This window comes from Oryx dammah, unplaced genomic scaffold, assembly GCF_014754425.2.
Source record: "Oryx dammah isolate SB20612 unplaced genomic scaffold, SCBI_Odam_1.1 HiC_scaffold_11077, whole genome shotgun sequence".
NCBI lineage: Eukaryota > Metazoa > Chordata > Mammalia > Artiodactyla > Bovidae > Oryx > Oryx dammah.
This window is the reverse complement of record NW_024080471.1, coordinates 1,256,682-1,277,397: the sequence shown is the minus strand read 5'-3', so window position 1 is coordinate 1,277,397 and position 20,716 is coordinate 1,256,682. Positions and strand designations below refer to the sequence as shown.

The 20,716-nt window shown below is 38.9% G+C and overlaps 1 protein-coding gene across 6 annotated transcripts in view; it reads left to right on the top strand.

The window, feature by feature from the left end:
* LOC120860451 (protein bicaudal C homolog 1) overlaps positions 1 to 20,716 on the top strand; it is a 354,826-nt gene that overhangs the window by 293,000 nt on the left and 41,110 nt on the right. For all 6 annotated transcript variants that reach the window (XM_040236254.1, XM_040236253.1, XM_040236251.1 and 3 more), the window contains 11 exons: positions 86 to 165; positions 1,983 to 2,141; positions 3,633 to 3,686; positions 4,801 to 4,995; positions 5,464 to 5,715; positions 7,867 to 7,998; positions 10,474 to 10,660; positions 12,476 to 12,637; positions 13,241 to 13,437; positions 13,576 to 13,708; positions 14,490 to 14,646. In XM_040236254.1, coding sequence (XP_040092188.1) covers positions 86 to 165; positions 1,983 to 2,141; positions 3,633 to 3,686; positions 4,801 to 4,995; positions 5,464 to 5,715; positions 7,867 to 7,998; positions 10,474 to 10,660; positions 12,476 to 12,637; positions 13,241 to 13,437; positions 13,576 to 13,708; positions 14,490 to 14,646 — 1,708 coding nt within the window. The remainder of the gene's footprint in view (positions 1 to 85; positions 166 to 1,982; positions 2,142 to 3,632; positions 3,687 to 4,800; positions 4,996 to 5,463; positions 5,716 to 7,866; positions 7,999 to 10,473; positions 10,661 to 12,475; positions 12,638 to 13,240; positions 13,438 to 13,575; positions 13,709 to 14,489; positions 14,647 to 20,716) is intronic.

The following is a 20,716-nucleotide window of genomic DNA, read 5'->3' as shown; positions in this document are numbered from 1 at the left end:
AATCAGTTTTTCTTATATTGTAACATAAGTTTTAAAACAAAGCTTAGGGGTTTCGTATGAGCTCTTTGTTCTTGATTTCTTACAGATCCCCACATTAAGGTTTCTGGAAAGAAAGAAGATGTTAAGGAAGCCAAGGAAATGATCATGTCTGTCTTAGACACAAAAGTAAGTGAATGGTAAAGACACTCACATGTCAGAATCCTGTCTCTGCAAGGGACTACTTCATGCTGTTATGAAAGAGCCATTTGGAGAAGAAAAAGCAGGAGAAAGTAATGGTGGGTTTTAAAATAAACACGTGATTCTACAATGGATGTAAAGGTCTGTTTCAAGTTTGCAGAGGTTCTTTCATGTTTGGTAATTAAATAATTCTCTCTCTCTCTCTCTCTCTATATATATATATATATATACTTAAATACATAACATGTATGTGTGTATGTCTTTATGTAGTGCGTATGTATGTATATGGTATCTTCAGAAATAGACACTGACCTTGATTAATATAGAGCAAGTAATAAAGACTGCAAGAATTTAGCATATTTGCTTTTATGATGTCAGTGGAAAACCAAAATTATGTTCTGTATAGCTGTGAGTATGTGATGGCATGAAATCTGACAATGCGTCTGGTATGTTCTCTCTCTCTACAAGTACATGTAGAGAGAGACAATAGAGAAGTGAAAATATTTAAAAATGTATACTTGTTTTTGAGAATTTATTTTAATAAACACTTCTAAATCACTTACTCTATGCCAGGCACTTAGCTACATCATTTACAAGTATTAATTTGTTTAATCCTCATAACAAGCTCAGGAAAGAGATATTCGGGAATTTACACAGGATATAATAGCTGATGAGTGGGGAGGTGGATTCAAATTCACTCTGTCTGGTTCTTAACCACTATTTTTGCCATGTAGTATTTCATTGAAATTATTTTTAATCTCTTCCTCCCTATTTTTTTGTTCCTTTTTGTTGCTGTTGTACTTTTTTTAAGAAAATAATTATTCATCCTATAATTATTAAAAATTTGCAATATCCAAAAAAGGTTATCTTTTTTTTCTTTTTTTAGTGGTTAGCTAAAATAACTAAGTTTAAAAACCAAAGTATTTAATGGATCTAAGTTTAAAATTTAAGAATTCAGAAAGTGTACAACTACTGATCTTTTTAAAATCTTGCTGTATTTTGACTTTTTAATTTTACTTTGTAAGGACTGAAGAATTTCAATATCAATTTTATAAATGAGAAAACATTTCATGTTAGTCTTTATAATTTTATGGCACTACATTTCCCCAAATTAAATACATGAATTCCAATCTGCCTATAATTATTCATTGTGTCTAAAAATTTTAAATTTGCCTTTAGTATAGTTAATTTTATACTCTGTACTGGTTTACTTAAGCCATTTTACTCCTGGAGATGTATACTTTGTGATTTCTTCCTCACTCTTCTTCCTACCTGCAAGAATAATTTACCTACTTTGTAAAGTTTGACATACAGTGATAGAGAAGTTGTGAAAATGTTTGTAAATCCTTTTTTATTCAGTTTTGAGCTTTATTTTTATTTCTAGTTTTTTATCGTTGTTCAGCATTTCTAAGATACATTTATTCACTCTTGCAATTTTTTAAACCTGTTTTTCAGTTATTTGAATTCATTTTGCATGAATAATATCTATTAAAGAAAAAACAAGTAATTTATTTGTAATTATAACTAATTTGACTTGAATGCTACTGTCCAAAAAATTATCTTGGTAAAGAGTATATCTTCCTATTTCTTCTGACAGATTTGTCTTTAAATGAAACATTTTTTATGAGCCAAGGATATATAGATAAAATTGAAGAATTTATAGATCAAGATGATCTTAAGAAATCTGTAAGAACTTCCAGTGGGTCACTTGTTGTTAATCCTGTTCCCTTGGGGTAAACGTGTCTTTTTATGAGTCGTTCTTTCCTTTTTCGTACATCAAGAAATAATACGTTATTTCCACGTAGAGCAATCGGGTCACCTTGAAGATGGATGTCTCACACACAGAACATTCTCACGTAATCGGCAAAGGGGGCAACAATATTAAAAAGGTCATGGAAGAAACAGGATGCCACATCCACTTCCCAGACTCCAACAGGAATAATCAAGCAGAAAAAAGCAACCAGGTGCTGGGACTTTTCACGTGAAATTTTATGGGACAGATTAAAGCTTGGATTTCCTGTATGCGCATCTTTTGGGGGAGGTGAGAACAGGAGTACTTGTGAAGATGGCAGGTAGTATGGATTCTATGTCCCCCTCTAAGGAGGCTGAAAGTGCTCAGCTTTTATAAAGAGATGTGTTGTAGATGGGCCTTAAATTCTTGACCTCTAAGTGGTTGGTAGAAGAGAGGGAAGGTTGTCATGGCAACATTAAATGAAGTCCTTGCAGAAAGGCTCAGAAGGCATGTGAGTTAGGAAAGGACCTGAAAGCTCGCCTAGTCCAGGCACCAGTTGATAGCTGGGATTCTGTCTGCAGGAACACGCAAGTGCTCCTCCAGTTACCCCGGGCCACCTGAGAGGTGACGTGCAAGTGCCTGACTTTCTCACATTGGCTGAATTATGTCTCTCTTTTATGCCCCCCTCCTTTTTTTTTTTTTTTTCTAGTTCTTGGGTTTGGAAACCAATGGAGCTCACACGTCTACATCAAAATGCTGTTAGTACTTGAACAGATAGTGTTCTTTGTATTATTTGGAAGTTTTCTCTCCTCTGATCACGATATTAGAACCTGGGTGGCTCAGGGCTAAAGAACACGCTGGCCAGGGCAGGAGACCCGGGTTTGATCCGATTCCTAGCTTGGGAAGATCCCCTGGAGGAGGAAATGGCAACCCACTCCAGTATTCTTGTCCTGGAGATCCCATGGACAGAGGAGCCTGGTGGGCTACAGTCCACGAGGTCGCAAAGAGTTAGACACAATTTAGCAACTAAACAACAGGGAAACTGTGTTGGCCACAAAGATGGATAAGACGGTCTTTTCTCTGTGGGACTGAGGGTGACGGTGGCCTGTGTACACAAGGAACTAGATAGAAAGCCGTGGTGAAAAGCAAGAGCAGCAGTTATCTGACAACGTGGTGGGGGCCTGCCCCGTGAGAGCGCTGTCCTGGAGCCCCAGCCTCTTGCCCTACTGCCAAGAGCAATTCCTCAATTGCTGGATCATAGGAAAGCCTAGAAGATCCTGAGAAAGGGCTGGTGGAGCCACAGCGCTTTTTGCCAAGCAGCATGGAAGTAGTCCATTACCCTGTGAACATCGTGTGGCAGTATCATTGCACATTGACGCCCATCTCGTGTGCAAAGAGTTTAAACAAAAGGGGAAAATGCAGTGGACACAAGAAAATGAGAAGAGGGTGGGAGGCCCCCTGTGGGCTGGGAGGCTTTAGGTAAGTCCAGGAGGTCATGTTGATCAACTGACACAGATCACCAGAGCTTGTTAAAATGCAGATTCTGATTAAGTAGGTCTGGGTTGGTGCCTGAGATCCTTCATTATTAACAAACTCCAAGATAAAGACGATGCTGTACGATGCTGTTTTATCCTGGATGACACTTTGAGTAGTGAGGGAGTAGATAGCTGAGAAAGTGGAAGTGGATTCAAGAACAATAAATCTGTGGTTTTTACTTTTGCAGGTATCTATAGCAGGACAACCAGCAGGAGTAGAATCTGCCCGAGTTAGAATTCGGGTAAGTTTCGATTCCTTTTTGTACTATAAAGCAATGTCAGCGATGTTGGCATTATAAGGCAATAAAAATATTGTAATTTATCAGTTTATAACCAGATCATATGTTCAACATGTAGGAAAGAGTGACAAAAGTTGTTTTAATGTCTCAAAGATGCTTCTTAGAGATGGTTGAATTTTACCTGGCTCTGTTGCTCTGATGTTTTTGAAATGATCAAAAAGACGCCGGAGGAAAAATGCCACGGCAATTCAAGTTATAAACAGGTTTTGCAGAAGTCTCCTTCCATTTAAAAACTTCAGATTGCCTTCCCCAGTTTATGGCTGTAATAAAAGCATTATTTTTTTAAAAAAATCTTAAATTATTGAAGGATGATTGCTTTACAATGTTGTGTTAGTCTACTGTACAATGAAGTAAATCATCTATATGTATATATATATACACACACACATATATATAGGGCCAGTGGCTTCTATATTTTAAAAGAATATATAAAGGCAAATTTAATTTAGAGATTTTTGTTTAATATCTATAAAAACTACACTCCCATGTAGGGACCAGGAGACTTCCAGCCATATTGCTTTTTGAGTTACAGCGGAATTTTGATGAAAACGTGAGCTGCACTAATTGTTGCTGGATGAGGGAGTCGACGGGTACTGGGGAAATGAACACATTTTCAATAGGTTTCCCATATTTTTCTACATTTGCTTCTTTTTGTCCCCATTCTCTACAAGGATGGTGTTTAAAAAAATTAATGCACATTTAATTTTCATCTTGAGAAAAAAAATCCCATCTTGAGAAAAGAATGAATGAATTACACACATCTCTAAATGAACGGGCTTCCCTAGTGGCTCAGAAGGTAAAGAATCTGCCTGCAGTGCATGAGACCCGGGTTTTATCCCTGAGTCAAGAAGCTTCCCTGGAAGGAAGGGAATGGAAGGAGGGCATGGCTACCCACTCCAGTATTCTTGCGTGGAGAATTCCATGGACAGAGGAGCCTGGCAGGCTACAGTCCTTGGAGTTGCAAAGAGTCAGACCTGACTGAGCGACTAACATCTTCACTTTCAGTAGCTATGCAGTGACCTAACTGTCTGCTCTGGGTTCTATGATTTTATTTTAGGAGCTGCTTCCTTTGGTGCTGATGTTTGAGCTGCCAATTGCTGGAATTCTTCAACCAGTGCCTGATCCTAATTCCCCCTCTATTCAGCACATATCACAAATGTACAACATTTCAGTGTCATTTAAACAGCGGTCCCGAATGTATGGTGCTACAGTGATAGTACGGGGGTCTCAGAATAATACAAGCGCTGTGAAGGTGAGTGGTGTAGGTCATTCCAAACATTGTAGGTATAGGAATCATATGAGTTTTATTTTTTAAGGATTTTAAGACAAATTTGTTTTCTGGAATTTTTTTTTTCTCATATTGCATTCTGGTTCCCATTTTTATGTATTTATTTTAAAAATATGTGTTTATTTATTTGGCTGTGTTGGGTTGTAGTTGTAGCATGTGGGATCCTTCATCGTGGCCTGTGGGCTTCTCTGGTGGCTAGCTCATGGGCTCACCCCTCGACACATGGAATCTTAGTTCCCTGACCAGGGATCAAACCTGCATACCCTGCATTGGAAGGCAGATTCTTAACCCCTGGACCACCAGGGAAGGCCCACATTCTGGCTTTAAGGACGTATTGAATTTTCCCATAGCTCTCAGAAGCTCAGTAGAACCTTTCCCTTCAGCGTGGACGGCTATCACAAGGGACTCTCTCTCCCCCACCTTTGCTCCTAGGAAGGAACGGCCATGCTGTTGGAACATCTCGCCGGGAGCTTGGCGTCAGCTATCCCCGTGAGCACGCAACTGGATATTGCAGCTCAGCATCATCTCTTTATGATGGGTCGAAATGGAAGCAACATCAAACATATCATGCAGAGAACGGGTGCTCAGATCCACTTTCCTGATCCCAGTAACCCACAAAAGAAATCCACCGTCTACCTCCAGGGCACCATTGAGTCCGTCTGTCTTGCAAGGCAATATCTCATGGTAGGTTTACTGAAATTAATGGTACAGTTTTTTTTTTACCTCTTTGGGTACAGTGTATGTTGCTGCGCATACTGTAGGAATGTGGTATTTATGGAAGCACTTTGGAATTCTGGTTTAATAAGGAAGTTTCTCGGTAAAAGAAAGTAAAAGAATAAGGTACATGGTGCTTCCCAGATTTCATTTCATTTTGTGGGTAATTCTCTTGCAGTATTTGTTTTAAAATTTAAACAACTGAACAGGTTACATGGAAATAATTGGCTATATTTTGTGGAAGGTGGTTATTTTTATTTGACATTTAGTGTTAGTTTGTGTTTGGCCAAAAAAAAAAAAAATCACTGTTTAAACAGAGCAACTAAAAATTAATAAATTTAAAATTTTACCCTCAAAGATAATAAATTTTGGTAGCATGAAACATTTGAACATTTCATAAATCTTTCATACCGTTTAAAAAATGCTATAGTATTTGAGCTATGAATTTGAGTATCATGAATTGAAAGAAAATAAGTTACATAATTGACTACTGCTTTCAGCTTATAATATTCAATCTTTCTATCCTTCCTGTATTCATTAAAAACCCAGTGTGAGGTTGATATATATTAACAGAATGGACTGACATACCATGTATTCTTATTTAAAAATACCATTATATTCTCCATTCTGGCTAGACCTTTAGTGACCTTTGAATCCATAAACTTCAGGCATGACCTTTACTGTTATTAACTTGCAGAATCTGTTTTTGAGAAACTTTCAGAAAATCCAGATTTGTATTGTTGATTCCATTCCTCTGACAGATGAAAACTTGTTATAATCACTAAGAATTATGAGATTTTAAGAAATTAATTTCATTGTGAAGGATTTTTTTTAGCTAAGCTTACTTAGGCTACTTTTAATATACTGCTAGTTAGACAGCATATTTGTATCCAAAGATTATTATGATTACTCTTCATACTTTCTTTTTTCACACTTTTCAAGTTCTTTAGATATTGAGTTCAGTGAAATTTTCAAGCGATCAGCACAGTTATGAATTCATATTCATACTGTGCTCATACCTGACAAAAATACAGGTATGCAATGAGATGTATTATTATTACTGCACGATACTGAAAGATTGAGAGAGAAATTAAAAGACTTTAACTTAAATCTTAAATAGTATCACCATTTTTTATAGCAACATCATTATAAACATCTCTTATCCAGAAGAGAAATGGAACAGATAAGAGAAATGGAACATGGTGATTTCTTTTTAATTCTGTTATGTTTGACAGTAACTTCTTCCAATACTTATGTACAAACCCATCACAAAAAGTGTGGGATGTAGTTCCTATACTCAGTAGATGAGGAGCCAGGAAGAAAGAATCAGAGAAAAAGCACAAGTGCTAAAGCCTTCTATGCTGAAGAGACAGTTACAGGAAAGGGTGATGGTAGCAGTTTCCTCCAGGAAGGAGGTGAGGTTTGAGCTGCATCAAAGGAGAAGCAGGATTTGGGTTGGCAAAGAAGCCTTGTGATGAGTTAAGATACTGAGGAACAGAATCTGTTGCAAAGACTGTCCGTAGGTTGGTGTAGTTTGGAGAAGGGGCAGACATACACAGAGAGACCTGTGACTGCACAAGCCAAGCTGGGTGGAAATGTGGAGATTTTTAAATTCTGATACATGTTTAGATTTCATTCAGGAGACAGTAAAAAGCCTCCATTGTAAGTCTTTGAGCCAGACCACAAGATTACTACCCTTCATGTGGCTGCGAATATAGTTTCTGGCACCACCAACAAAGCTGAAGTCAGAGAATGGAAGAATTTTTCCAAGGGGGAGAGTAGGTTAAAAAAACTGATGGCCAGAATGAGAAACACAAGACACTTATTTCCATCATCCAAAAGATAGTTTCTACCCCTCCGTATTATTTCCATGCCAGCCTTCTAAGCTATGTGAAGGCATATAATTTAGCTTTGACACTTTGGTTTATTCTTTTTTAATTAAACTTTTTATTTTGTATTGGAATACAGCTGATTAACAGCGTGATAGTTTCTGGTGGACAGCAAAGGGACTCTTACTCTTTAAGTCTATAAAGTCTTGTGTATCTGTAGGCGTGTTAAACTATCAGATGTATAGACAAATTGTGTTTTACCCCCCACACTTTCCACTGTGGCATTTTCTAGGGTTGTCTTCCCCTTGTGCTGATGTTTGATATGAAGGAAGAAATTGAAGTCGATCCACAGTTCATTGCTCAGCTGATGGAACAGCTCGATGTCTTCATCAGTATTAAACCAAAGCCAAAACAGCCAAGCAAGGTGGGTTCAGCGTCTGGGCCCAAAGAGAACCAAGTGTCATATCACATTCAATATAGTGTGATTTTCATGTAAATGAATATCTGCATATACATGGCACTTGATTTCTATATAATAGACACTGTTACATATTATATTTTACTTTATATAAAGGCAGATTTGTAACAGCATTCGTTACTGATCATTTTCTTTATATATGTGTTGGTTTTTGGAGTCTATTTGTGACCATTATTTTAATTACATATATGGGAAGGAGACTTTTTCTTTTTTTCTCAATTTGCAATCTGGTAACTTTAAGCTTTACTAAGTTGCCACAGAGTTGGTGAGGCTAAATGTTGTGTTCTGTCCACATGTGTGTGTACAGATCCAAAGCAGTTTTAAAAATGCTTGGTTTATTTACTACTTGTGAGCCACTGTGCTAGCCCTTGGAGGTTTGAAGAATAGGTGCCCATTCGCTTTCATAAATACTTCAAATAATTAAGTGTCCCTAGTTCAGCTTTCTTGGAGCTTCTCTCTTAAGATGTTGTAAAATTTCAGTAATTACATGTGCTGTCAAAAATTTACTGGGATAGGTCTGATGATATTAAGTGCTGGTAAGGATATGAGGAAAGAGAAATGTTCCTGCATTAAACTGGGTAAGTTGGCCCAAGCACTTTAAAAGTAGTTTGTGATCATTTGATCACAAAAACACTGATATTCTACCACCAGCAATTCTATTTCTAGTCACACGTGTTGAGGAAACCTTTGTATCAGAAGTTAATCGACAAGAGTGGTGTTGAATAAAAAAAAGCAAGTTGATGAAATAAGTCAGAAAGAGGAAAACAAATATCATATACAAATGCATATATATGAAATCTAGAAAGATGGTACTGATGAACCTATTTGCAGAGCAGCAATGGAGATGCAGACATAGAGAACAGACTTATGCACACGGTCGGAAGGGGAGGGGAGGAGAGGGCAGGATGTATGGAGCGAGTAACATGGAAACATACATTACCGTATGGAAAATAGACAGTGGGAATTTGCCGTATGACTCAGGGAACTCAAACCAGCGCTCTGCGATGACCTGGAGGGTGGAATGGGAGGGAGGTGGGGAGGGATGTTCAGGAGGGTGGGGACATGGGTATGCCGGTGGCTGATACATGTTGGTGTTTGGCAGCAACCAACCCAATACTGTAAAGCAATTATCCTTCAATTAAAAATAAATGAATTTTGTAAAATGTGAAAGAAAAAGTTACACAACAACATATACTAAATAGTAACATATATTTTTATTATAGTAGATAAAACACCAAACAGTGGTGCCTTTAAAATTTCTGAACTATGAATTTTATCATATATGCATATGGTACATATATAAAAATATGTATTGTTATATTTGTGTATGTATGCAAATAACGTGGTAGTCAGTGTCCAACATGAGAAAAAAAATCACGCCTTCCTCAAAGAAAACTTTAAAGGAAAAGATAGGATTGATTCTAAATGAGCTTGCTATATTGAGTTTAAAATTAGAGAACAGGACATTAATTTTATGTATTGTGAAGCTTCGTATCTGACTAATTTGAGTTGGCTAGAGTCACTGTAGGTAGTACTGGGATGAAAAGATGCAAACAAAAGAGACTTTGCAGGTAAAGATGGACAGGCCCAGGAAGAGTTCTGGAGCTCAGCAAGAAATGAGCAGAGGTCAGGGGAAAATGGTAAACGAGAGCTCTGAAACCTTGCAGCATCCCAGAGCTTTTTAATCATGCCTCCCCGGCCTCCAGGCTGACCACTGCTTTAACTGCTTTGTCAGCCGCGCATTTTCTTTATTTTCCATTGGAGGCTTTCCCTCATGGGTTCAGATTTCCAATTCTCTCGATGAGTCCATTGAGGAAAAAAAGATTTATTGTTTGGGAATTTGTTTCACCATAAGCTTTGTCATAGGTATGTCATCAGCGAGGAAGAGTGGTACCTCCAGGTCCATTAGTTAACTGGTAGGCTGCAAATGTCAAATGTAAATGACCATTACTGTGCAGTCTATCTGTGGTGACAAATTTGATTTTTAAAAGCTGAGATAAATGAAGGGAGCCTTAATGTAAAGACAAGAGGATGTAAATGAGAATGGGCTGTAGGACAGACCGGCCTAGGCTCCTCTAGCCGGCCCCTGCAGCTGCACTGTGACTTTGGGTCTTCGCTGAACACAAATAATAATCTCACCCCATAAGGTTCTGCAGGAATTAGAGTATTTGTGCAGCTTCTATCACAGTGCCTGGGATGGAGGACACACCGAGTAAGTGGTAATTAACCTTTTATGCTTTTACCAAAAGGAGTAAACTTAGGAAATAAGTGGTTAGAATTTGCAGTTTGACTTTAAGGCAGCATTAATCCATTCCCTGAGTGGAATTCTTATTATCATACTCATTTTCTCACCTCCTTCCCCAATTCATTATAGACTACTCGCGTGTCACTTTTTTTCTTTCTCATTATGTGTTTTCATAGTCTGTGATTGTGAAAAGTGTTGAGCGAAATGCCTTAAATATGTATGAAGCAAGGAAATGTCTCCTCGGACTTGAAAGCAGTGGGGTTTCCATAGCAACCAGCCCGTCCCCAGCGTCCTGCCCTGCTGGCCTGGCCTGTCCCAGCCTGGATATCTTAGCTTCTGCAGGCCTTGGACTCACTGGACTAGGTATAAAATTTATTATTACAGCCCTTCTCAGTCACCAGAGGATTGCTTATCCAGTTCCCTTTCTTTCTACTGTCTGGGGCTACATTTTAGAGGCTCTTTTTTCTTTCTTTAGGTGCTATAGGTGAAAAGCAACACCACTCGGATCAATCTATTTTGATTTTTTTGTTGTTGTTAGACTCTCTGGATTTCTGTTACCCAGATTCTTTTTATTTATGCATAAATAATCAAGGTCTGGCTGTTTTATTTTCGGTGGCTGTGTTTGTTCTTCTAAATTAAGAATGCCATGGAGAGTGAAGTGAGCAGGCTGACTATAATTTATGTGTTTGTTCTTTCTTGCATTAGCAATATTGCCATCAGTCCCTAGAGATAAAGATTATCCAGTTTGCTTTACAAAAAGTAATTGCAAATCTGCATGTGGGGTGGGCAGAGGGGGAGGTGAAGGCAAGCGGAACTGTACTCCCAGTGGTTACTTTTGCCTCGTCCAGACACAAAGGAACCGTAGCCTGCAGCCACCATGGGAAGCAAATGGACCTGCATTTATATCTGAGGTAAAGAAGAGAAAGATGAAAGAAAACATCACCTTGGTGCTTTAGGTTTTTAAGAAAGCAGGGTGAGCCATTTAATAGTCATGGTGTGGTACGAACTGTCTCATTTATAGATTCCCGTTTTGTTGGATAAAGTTCATTGCTATATTACAGTTATTCTAGGTTCACTACTTTTTTGTACATTTTAAGTAGCTTGTGTATAAAAAGTTAATGCAATAACCCTCACAAATCATTCTGCCTCAGTGTTGATTTGAAACAAAAAATACTCTTGTGTGTGCATGTTCAGTCACTCCATCATGTCCAACTCTTTGCGACCCCAGGGACTGTAGCCTACCAGGCTCCACTATCCATGGGATTATCCCGGCAAGAATACCCAAGTGGGTTGCCATTTCCTCTTCCAAGGGTTCTTCCGACCCAGGGATCGAACCCACATCTTCTGCGTCTCCTGAATTGGCAGGTGGATTCTTTACCCATGAGCCACCTGGGAAGCCCTAACAAAAATACTTTCAGCAGTCTTTACATTTTTTAGTAGCTATTCTAGCTTTTTAAAAAAGATGTAATGTGGTTATAATATGATGAAGGTTCCAAGTAGCCCCGCCCAGACACCATTAGAAGTAAAGACAAATTTTCCTCCTTGGCCCGTAATCTCCCAAAGCTGTCCCTTCCACTGGAGATGCTGAACAGAGTTGTAAGAATAGAGCACTGCTTGTAAGTCAGGAAATGCCAGTCAGGCACTTTGGCAGGAACTGAGATCTTCTTTCGAATGTGGTATGAAACCTTTTTCAGGGAGGCCAGCCTCTCTGCAGATGAACCAAAGGAAACTGTCCTATTGCAGGAAAACATTTCCCAATTCACTGCTAATTGTAAATGGTTTAGAAAGAGTTTTTTTTTTTTTTTTTAAGCAGATGACACATGAGTTATGCAGAGAAATTAAAACTGGGTTTCCACTTGAGCACAGTTCCGTTCATGCTGGCTCATTGAAATGATTCCAAAGCAGCCGGTGGTGCTCCAGGCCCTGAGGTCTATCCTGGTCTGAGCTCCCTTGTCCTTCCATTTCTGGATCTGTTTGTGGACAAACAGGGTCCAGTGTTGGAGCTGTGTATCATGCGGTATTTCATGTGAATATTTGAAAGAAGGTAATCTGTCACTCATACCTTATGACTGGAAAACATCAGATTCTATGAATGTGCATTCCTAACGGCAGTATCAATGCCATCTGTATATTATAATCTTGAATTTATGTGTATTGACTTTACGTTCATCTTTTCAGGTCTTTTGGGACCCACCACCTTATCTCTCAACACTTCGACAACTCCAAACTCACTCTTAAATGCTCTGAATAGCTCAGTCAGTCCTTTGCAAAGTCCGAGTTCTGGCACCCCCAGCCCCACGTTGTGGGCACCTCCACTTGCTAATACTTCAAGTGCCACAGGTCAGTAGTATTTAAGTACAATCGAAGGTGTGTATTCTTAGGTATTATTGGTTTTTAAGTAAAATTTACTAGTGGTTCCATTTCCTCAGGGAAAAATTATGGCTCAGAGCATACTACAGCCAAAAAACTCTCCAGAGTGTCAATCAGTTAAAATGAAGCATAATTAAACAGTGAGTTTTTCATAAACGTAATATGTAATCTTCAGATGTGACAAGCAGATCAGGAAAAAGAGCATGATATACACAGAGCAATGGCAGAAACACCTGAGGGTCACTGACCTGGTAATTAGGAAATGCAGGTTCTAGTATGACAAATTTGTTTAGTAGTCAAATGCACTTGCAAAGTCTAGCTATTAATAGTTTCCTTGTCTGTACAATGAAGAGCTTAGATTAAATACTCTCTAAACTGTTGTTCCATTCTAATACTCCTATGTTTTTATAGTAATGTGTTAAACCTATTAACAGAGGTATCAAAATTGAATTTTCTTCAGCATTGACAGCAACAGAAGTGACTTTTTTATTGTTACTTAAAACAACAAAGCAATGCTTCTTGATTGTGAGTTGCTTCGTGTCTAATACCTGTCTTCATGAAATGCTGTTGTAGGTTTTTCTGCTATACCACATCTTATGATTCCATCCACTGCCCAAGCCACGTTAACCAATATTTTGTTGTCTGGAGTACCCACTTATGGGCACACAGCTCCGTCTCCCCCTCCTGGCTTGACGCCTGTTGATGTCCATATCAACACTATGCAGACAGACAGCAAAAAAATCTCTGCTGCTCTAAATGGACACACACAGGTAATGCCCTTCAGCAAGAAGCTTGTGATTTATGCTGTTCGTAAAGGAGAAGCCACTGGTAACATGTTTAAACTTCTACCTGAAATCAATTTTAGGATTGTGACCATATCTCTGTGCTATTTTCTACCGTTATTTCAGTCTCCAAGTATAAAATATGGTGCAATATCCACTTCATCACTTGGAGAAAAAGTGCTGAGTGCGAATCACGGTGATCCATCCCGACAGACAACTGGATCTGAGCAGACATCTCCCAAATCAAACCCCACGGAAGGTATCTTTCCTTCTGAACTTCAGCCTGCTCTGTTGATTGGATAAAGGGATCATAGAAAGTCTATGCAGTGATTTTTGAGTTGGTTTTGCTAAGTAGTTATGACTCATCCTGCCTCAAGGATGCAGAAGGACAGTATCTTGAACAAAGTTCCAAAGAACATGGTGAAAGAGCACTTTCCCATTCCATTGGAACTTCCTAAATTAAAGTGAATGTAATTGTGCAGCAGGAAAGCATTAATTTGCTGTGTAATTTTTTCCAAGTAGAGTATTTCCTTTTTTTTAGTCTTTTTTTTTTCAAAGTAACCTGGAATTTGTGTTCCTGCCTTTTTTTTAAATTTTAATTGGAGGCTAATTACTTATAATATTGTGGTGGTTTTTGCCATACATTTCTATCAATCTTTAAAAAATATGAGGGTCTACTTTTCAAATTTCATCTTGCATTTTTAAGATAGCCTTAATTTAAGGTATCATCTCTGTAGCTGAAAGCTGTTATGCTTTGTCTCCATAGAGTCAGAATCTGATTAGTTTTATTGTTGTTGATAGTAAGGTGATATTTTGATTTTTTTCTTTTTTTGATGTGGACCATTTTTAAGTCTTTATTGTATTTGTTTACAATACTGCTGTGTTTTATATTTTGGTCTTTTGCCTGCAAGGCATGTGAGAGCTTAGCTTTCTGACCAGGGACTGAACCCTTCACCCCCTGTTTTGGAAGGCAAAGTCTTAACCACTGGACTCCCAGGGAAGTCTCCTGGATTTTTACTTTTGTTTCTTCTCCTCTACAGGTTGTAATGATGCTTTTGTTGAAGTAGGCATGCCTCGAAGTCCTTCCCATTCTGGAAATGCTGGTGACTTGAAACAGATGCTGGGTCCCTCCAAAGTTTCCTGTGCCAAGAGGCAGACAGTAGAACTGTTGCAAGGCACGAAAAACTCACACTTACAGTATGTGTCTTAATCCTGAAGCCCTTGACCCTTTGAGAAAGTATGTAGCAGGTTGGCTGTGTGTTAAACTGAACAGTTAGTGCTCTTTTATTTGTGGGTTTTTTTTTTTTATTTCTTCTTATAATTACCTTCTCTTTTTACTTTTAAAAATTTTATTAAGAAATAGTATCTGGGAACCTTCACTTTTATTATAAAACAAAATTCAACTAAGTAAATTTAAAGATCAAATTGATTTTATTCAATAGTTCATGAATCAGCAGCATCCCATGGCAAATGGGATGCTAAATTATAGTGTTATATCTGATTTGAAAAGGACCTGGATATTTAGTGACTATCCATCATTTAATTTAGCAAAACTTTAAGGTTTTAGGTTACAAATAATATTTTAGAGAAATTATTTTAAAAATTTACTGAAAAACTTTTATCTCATTTACATTTGCAGTAATCCCCTTTTATCTTTAGGGGATATGTTTCAAGACTTGCAATGGATGCTTGAAACCATGGATAGTCCTGAATTCCACATATTCTCTGTTTTTTTCTATACATATATAACTATGATAAAATTTAATTTATAAATTAGGTACAGTTAGAGATTAACAAAAACTAATGAACACTTGCAACAATATGAGTTATGTGAATGTGGTCTCTCTCATTTTATCTCTGTCTCTAAATATCTAATTGTACTATGCTCACCCGTCTTCTTGTGATGACGTGAGATGATGGAATGCCTGTGATGAAGTGAAGTGAGGCGAGTGAGTAGGCATTGTGCTGTAATGTTAGGCTATTATTGACTTTCTGATGATGCGTCAGGAGAAGGGTCATGACTCTGGAGCGTAGAGCCATGTCACTGTTTATGGTTGGGGAATCCCAGGATGGAATAGAATGAGGTGGCAAGAAGTTTCATCACACTATTCAGAACAGCAAACAATGTGAAATTTATGACTTATTTTTGAAATTTTTCTTCTAATATTTTCAGACTGAGGTTGATGGTAGGTAACTAAAACCATGGAAATTGAAACCACAGATTAAGGGGGACTACTGGATTCAATTTACTTGATTTATATAAGCACTTAATCTTTTAAAGCTACTTTAATAGAGCTTTTTTACAAATTAATTTTGGCAGTACCATCTGTAGGTGGAAAATTCAGTATATCTCTAACACATACATTGTGGTTGTTTAGTTGATAAATCGTGTCTAACTCTTTTGTTATTCTTTTATAGCCCACCAGGTTCCTCTGTCCGTGGGATTTCCCAGGCAAGAATACTGGAGTGGGTTGCCATTTCTTTCTCCAGGGGATCTTCCCCACTCAGAGATCAGACCCACATCTCCTGCACTGGTGGGCAGATGCTTTACCACTGAGCCTCCTGGGAAGCCCCCAACTCATACATAGACACACATGAATTGACAGACCTTTTGGGTTCCACTTTTAAATTACTGCTGTGAATCAAGTACAATAATACAAAATTTCACTAGTCATTAAAAAGTGTTGGATTTAAGTTGTTTTCACGTAGGTGAAATAAGTCTGCTCAAAGGGGTGAAGTTTTTTACTGCATTGGTGGGGAAGACACTTAAAATTTTTTTTTCCACCTATGTTTCAAATGATCTTTTCCTTTTGTTCATCTTTTGATGGGAATTAACTCCCAGAAGTTTTTTGGGGGGTTATCAATTTTATTTTTTTTCAAACTTTAAACTTTTTATTTTATATTGGGGTATAACCAATTAATGGGCTTCCTAGGTGGTGCTAGTGGTAAAGAACCCACCTGCTAGTGCAGGTAGATGCGAGAGATGCAGGTTTGATCCCTGGGTCAGGAAGATCCCCAGAAGGAAGGCACAGCAACTCACTCCAGTATTCTTGCCTGGAGAATCCCATGGACAGAGGTGGGCTACAGTCAGTGGGGGTCACAAAGAGTCAGACGTGACTGAAGTGACTACGTATGCACGCGTAGCCGATTAGCAATGTAGTGGTACTTTCGGGTCAACAGTGAAGGGATTCAGCCATATATATACATGTATTCATTCGCCCCCAAACCCCTCTCGCATCCAGGCCGGTGCATAACATTAAGAGTTCCATGTGTTGTGCAGCAGGTCCTTACTGGCTCTCCATTTTGAATGTAGCAGTGTGTCCATGTCAGTCCCCAGCTCCCTAACTATAAGGGATGTCGTATGATATTTCTCCTCGTCTGTCTGCTTTACTCAGTATGACACCCTCTAGGTCCATCCATGTTGCTCCCACTCAGAAAATGGGCAAAAGACCTGCATGGACATTTCTCCAAAGAGGACATCTAGACGGCCAACAGGCACGTGAAAAGACGCTCAGCTAGTTATTAGAAAAATGCAAATCAAAAGTAGAGTGAGATGTCACCTCACAGGTCAGAATGGCTATCATCAAAAAATCCACCAACAGCAAATGCTGGAGAGGATGTGGAGAGAAGGGACCCCTCCTGCACTGTAGGAGGGGATGTAAACTGGTACAGCCACTACGGAGAACAGTATGGAGGTTCCTTAAAAAACTAGAAATAGAGTTACCAGGTGACCCTGCAATCCCACTCCTGGGCATGTGTCCAGAGAAAAACATGATCTGAGAGGATACATGTACCCCAGTGTTCATTGCAGCACTGTTTACAAGCCACGATATGGAAGCAAACTAAAGCCCATAGACAGATAAAGAAGATGTAATACACATATACAATATACTGTACAGTATTACTCAGCATGAAAAAGAGTGAAATGATCCCAGAAGTTTTTAATGCAACATTTGCATCTCAAAGATACAGGGAAAGAATAAAATTTCCTCCAAGGACTTAGGCTTCCTAAGGCCAGAATTTCTACAATACTTTTGAGATAAATAGGGGAGGTTTTAGGACTGATGAAAGGAATAGATGTTAATAGTGAGTAAGTTCCTAGTTTTGCAAAGATTTCTAAGATAAGGAAAAAGAGTTCTTAATTTTCCCCCAAATTGGATTGCAGCCTAAGTGACATTATCGTCTGAGCCACCCATCCAAGTAAATTATCCTTAATTTGCTTAAAAAAAAAATATCAGGGAGAAGATTTCCAACTAAGATGGAAATCAAAAGATTTCTGTGTTCTGGATTTAGAGCTGTTTGCCTTTGAATATTTCAGTGCGTCCTTTCACAAAGGCTTTAGAGCATTTTTCTTTCCCTCCGGGTGCATAGATAGTTTCATTTTGCTTAAGTGAAAAGTGTTAAAAAAACTCCCATTAGCTTTTGAATATCAGCTTCCAAATTTTGACCAACTTCTGATTACAGATCCACTTCAGTTCAGTCACTCAGTCGTGTCTGACTCTCTGCGACCCCAAAAACTGCAGCACGCCAGACCGCCCTGTCCACCACCAACTACCGGAGTCCACCCAAACCCATGTCCATTGAGTCGGTGATGCCATCCAACCATTTCATCCTCTGTCGTCCCCTTCTCATCCTGCCCTCAATCTTTCCCAGCTTCAGGGTCTTTTCAGATGAGTCAGCTCTTCGTATCAGGTGGCCAAAGTATTGGAGTTTCAGCTTCAACATCAGTCTTACCAGTGAATACCCAGGACTGATCTCCTTCAGAATGGACTGGTTGGATTTCCTTAGAGTCCAAGGGACTCTCAAGAGTCTTCTCCAACACCACAGTTCAAAAGCATCAGTTCTTCGGCACTCAGCTTTCTTTATAGTCCAAGTCTCACATCGATACATGACCATTGGAAAAACCATAGCCTTGACTAGACGGACCTTTGTTGACAAAGTAATGTCTCTGCTTTTGAATATGCTCTCTAGGTTGGTCATAACTTTCCTTCCAAGGAGTAAGCGTCTTTTTATTTCATGGCTGCAGTCACCATCTGCAGTGATTTTGGAGCCCAGAAAAATAAAGTTTGACACTGTTTCCACTGTTTCCCCACCTATTTGCCATTAAGTGATGGGACCGGATGCCATGATCTTCGTTTTCTGAATGTTGAGCTTTAAGTCAACTTTTTCACTCTCCTCTTTCACTTTCATCAAGAGGCTCTTTAGTTCTTCTTCAGTTTCTGCCTTGAGGGTGGTGTCATCTGCATATCTGAGGTTATTGATATTTCTCCCAGCAATCTTGATTCCAGCTTGTGCTTCTTCCAGCCCAGCGTTTCTCATGAAGTACTCTGCATTAAGTTAAATAAGCAGGGTGACAATATACAGCTTGACGTACTCCTTTTCCTATTTGGAACCAGTCTGTTGGTCCATATCCAGTTCTAACTGTGGCTTCCTGACCTGCATACAGGTTTCTCAAGAGGCAGGTCAGGTGCTCTGGTATTACCATCTCTTCAGAATTTTCCACAGTTTATTGTGATCCACACAGTCAAAGGCTTCGGCATAGTCAATAAAGCAGAAATAGATGTTTTTCTGGAACTCTCTTGCTTTTTTTGATGATCCAGCGGATGTTGGCAATTTGATCTCTGGTTCCTCTGCCTTTTCTAAAACCAGCTTGAACATCTGGAAATTCACGGTTCGTGTAATGATGAAGCCTGGCTTGGAGAATTTAAAGCATTACTTTTTTAGCGTGTGAGATGAGTGCAACTGTGTGGTAGTTTGAGCATTCTTTGGCATTGCCTTTCTTTGGGATTGGAATGAAAACTGACCTTTTCCACTCCCGTGGCCACTGCTGAGTTTTCCAAATTTGCTGGCATATTGAGTGCAGCACTTTCACAGCGTCATCTTCCAGGATTTGAAATAGCTCAACTGGAATTCCATCACCTCCACTAGCTTTGTTTGTAGTGATGCTTCCTAAGGCCCACTTGACTTCATATTCCAGGATGTCTGGCTCTAGGTGAGTGATCACACACCATCATGATTATCTTTTTTGTACAGTTGTTCTGTGTATTCTTGCCACCTCTTCTTAATATCTTCTGCTTCTGTTAGGTCCATACCATTTCTGTCCTTTATTGAGCCCATCTTTGCATGAAATGTTCCCTCAGTATCTCTAATTTTCTTGAAGAGATCTCTGGTCTTTCCCATTCTATTGTTTTCCTCTATTTCTTTGCATTGATCACTGAGGAAGGCTTTCTTATCTCTCCTTGCTATTCTTTGTACCTCTGCATTCAAATGGGTATATCTTCCCTTTCTCCGCTGCTTTTCACTTCTCTTCTTTTCACAGCTATTTGTAAGGCCTCCTCAGACAGCCATTTTGCTTTTGTGCATTTCTTTTTCTTGGGGATGGTCTTGATTCCTATTGCCTGAACAATGTCACGAACCTCTGTCCATAGTTCATCAGGCACTTTGTCTATCAGATCCAGTCCCTTACATCTATTTCTCACTTCCACTCTATAGTCATAAGGGATTTGATTTAGGTCATACCTGAATGGTCTAGTGGTTTTCTCCACTTTCTTCAGTTTCAGTCTGAATTTGGCAATAAGGAGTTCATGATCTGAGCCACAGTCAGCTCCCAGTCTTGTTTTTGCTGACTATATAGTGCTTCTCCATCTTTGGCTGCAAAGAATATAATCAATCTGATTTCTGTGTCGACCATCTGGTGATGTCCATTGTAGAATCTTCTCTTGCTTATAAAAAAACAAAAAAGCTTTTAGCTCTCTTGTCAGTTTTCCATATAGACAAACAGTAAATATTTCTGGCAGTGTTGAACAACCCCTTGGACTTAAAAGCTATTTGAAATGAGAGTGCAAAAATTATTTTATTTTCCTTTCTTTATTGGGTACTATACACAGAGATCCAGGAGTGCTGGCTCTGGTAAGAATTCTCACCCTTAGCTGACTTTTGCCAGTTTTCTGAGAATCTCATCTGTAGGCTCCAAGGAGGGTTTAAAATAGAAGGTTAGCTCCAGTGTCTGTCAGAATTTGGCAGAGTTTTTCATTCATTTCTATTTAATTTCCCTTAGCTGTTTAAGGGAGTAATGTAGCAGTTTACAAGAAAATCTCTCAGAACCTCAACCATTTTGGGAAAGGCCGGTACTGAGACGATCTTATGAGGATGTCTGCTGATGTTGAGAACTTGGCCTCTGTGCACCAGCGCTGAGTTGAATCTCAGAGTGATGCTGGGGTGAAATAGAAAAAGAATAGCTTTATTACTTTGCAGAGCAAAAGAGGAC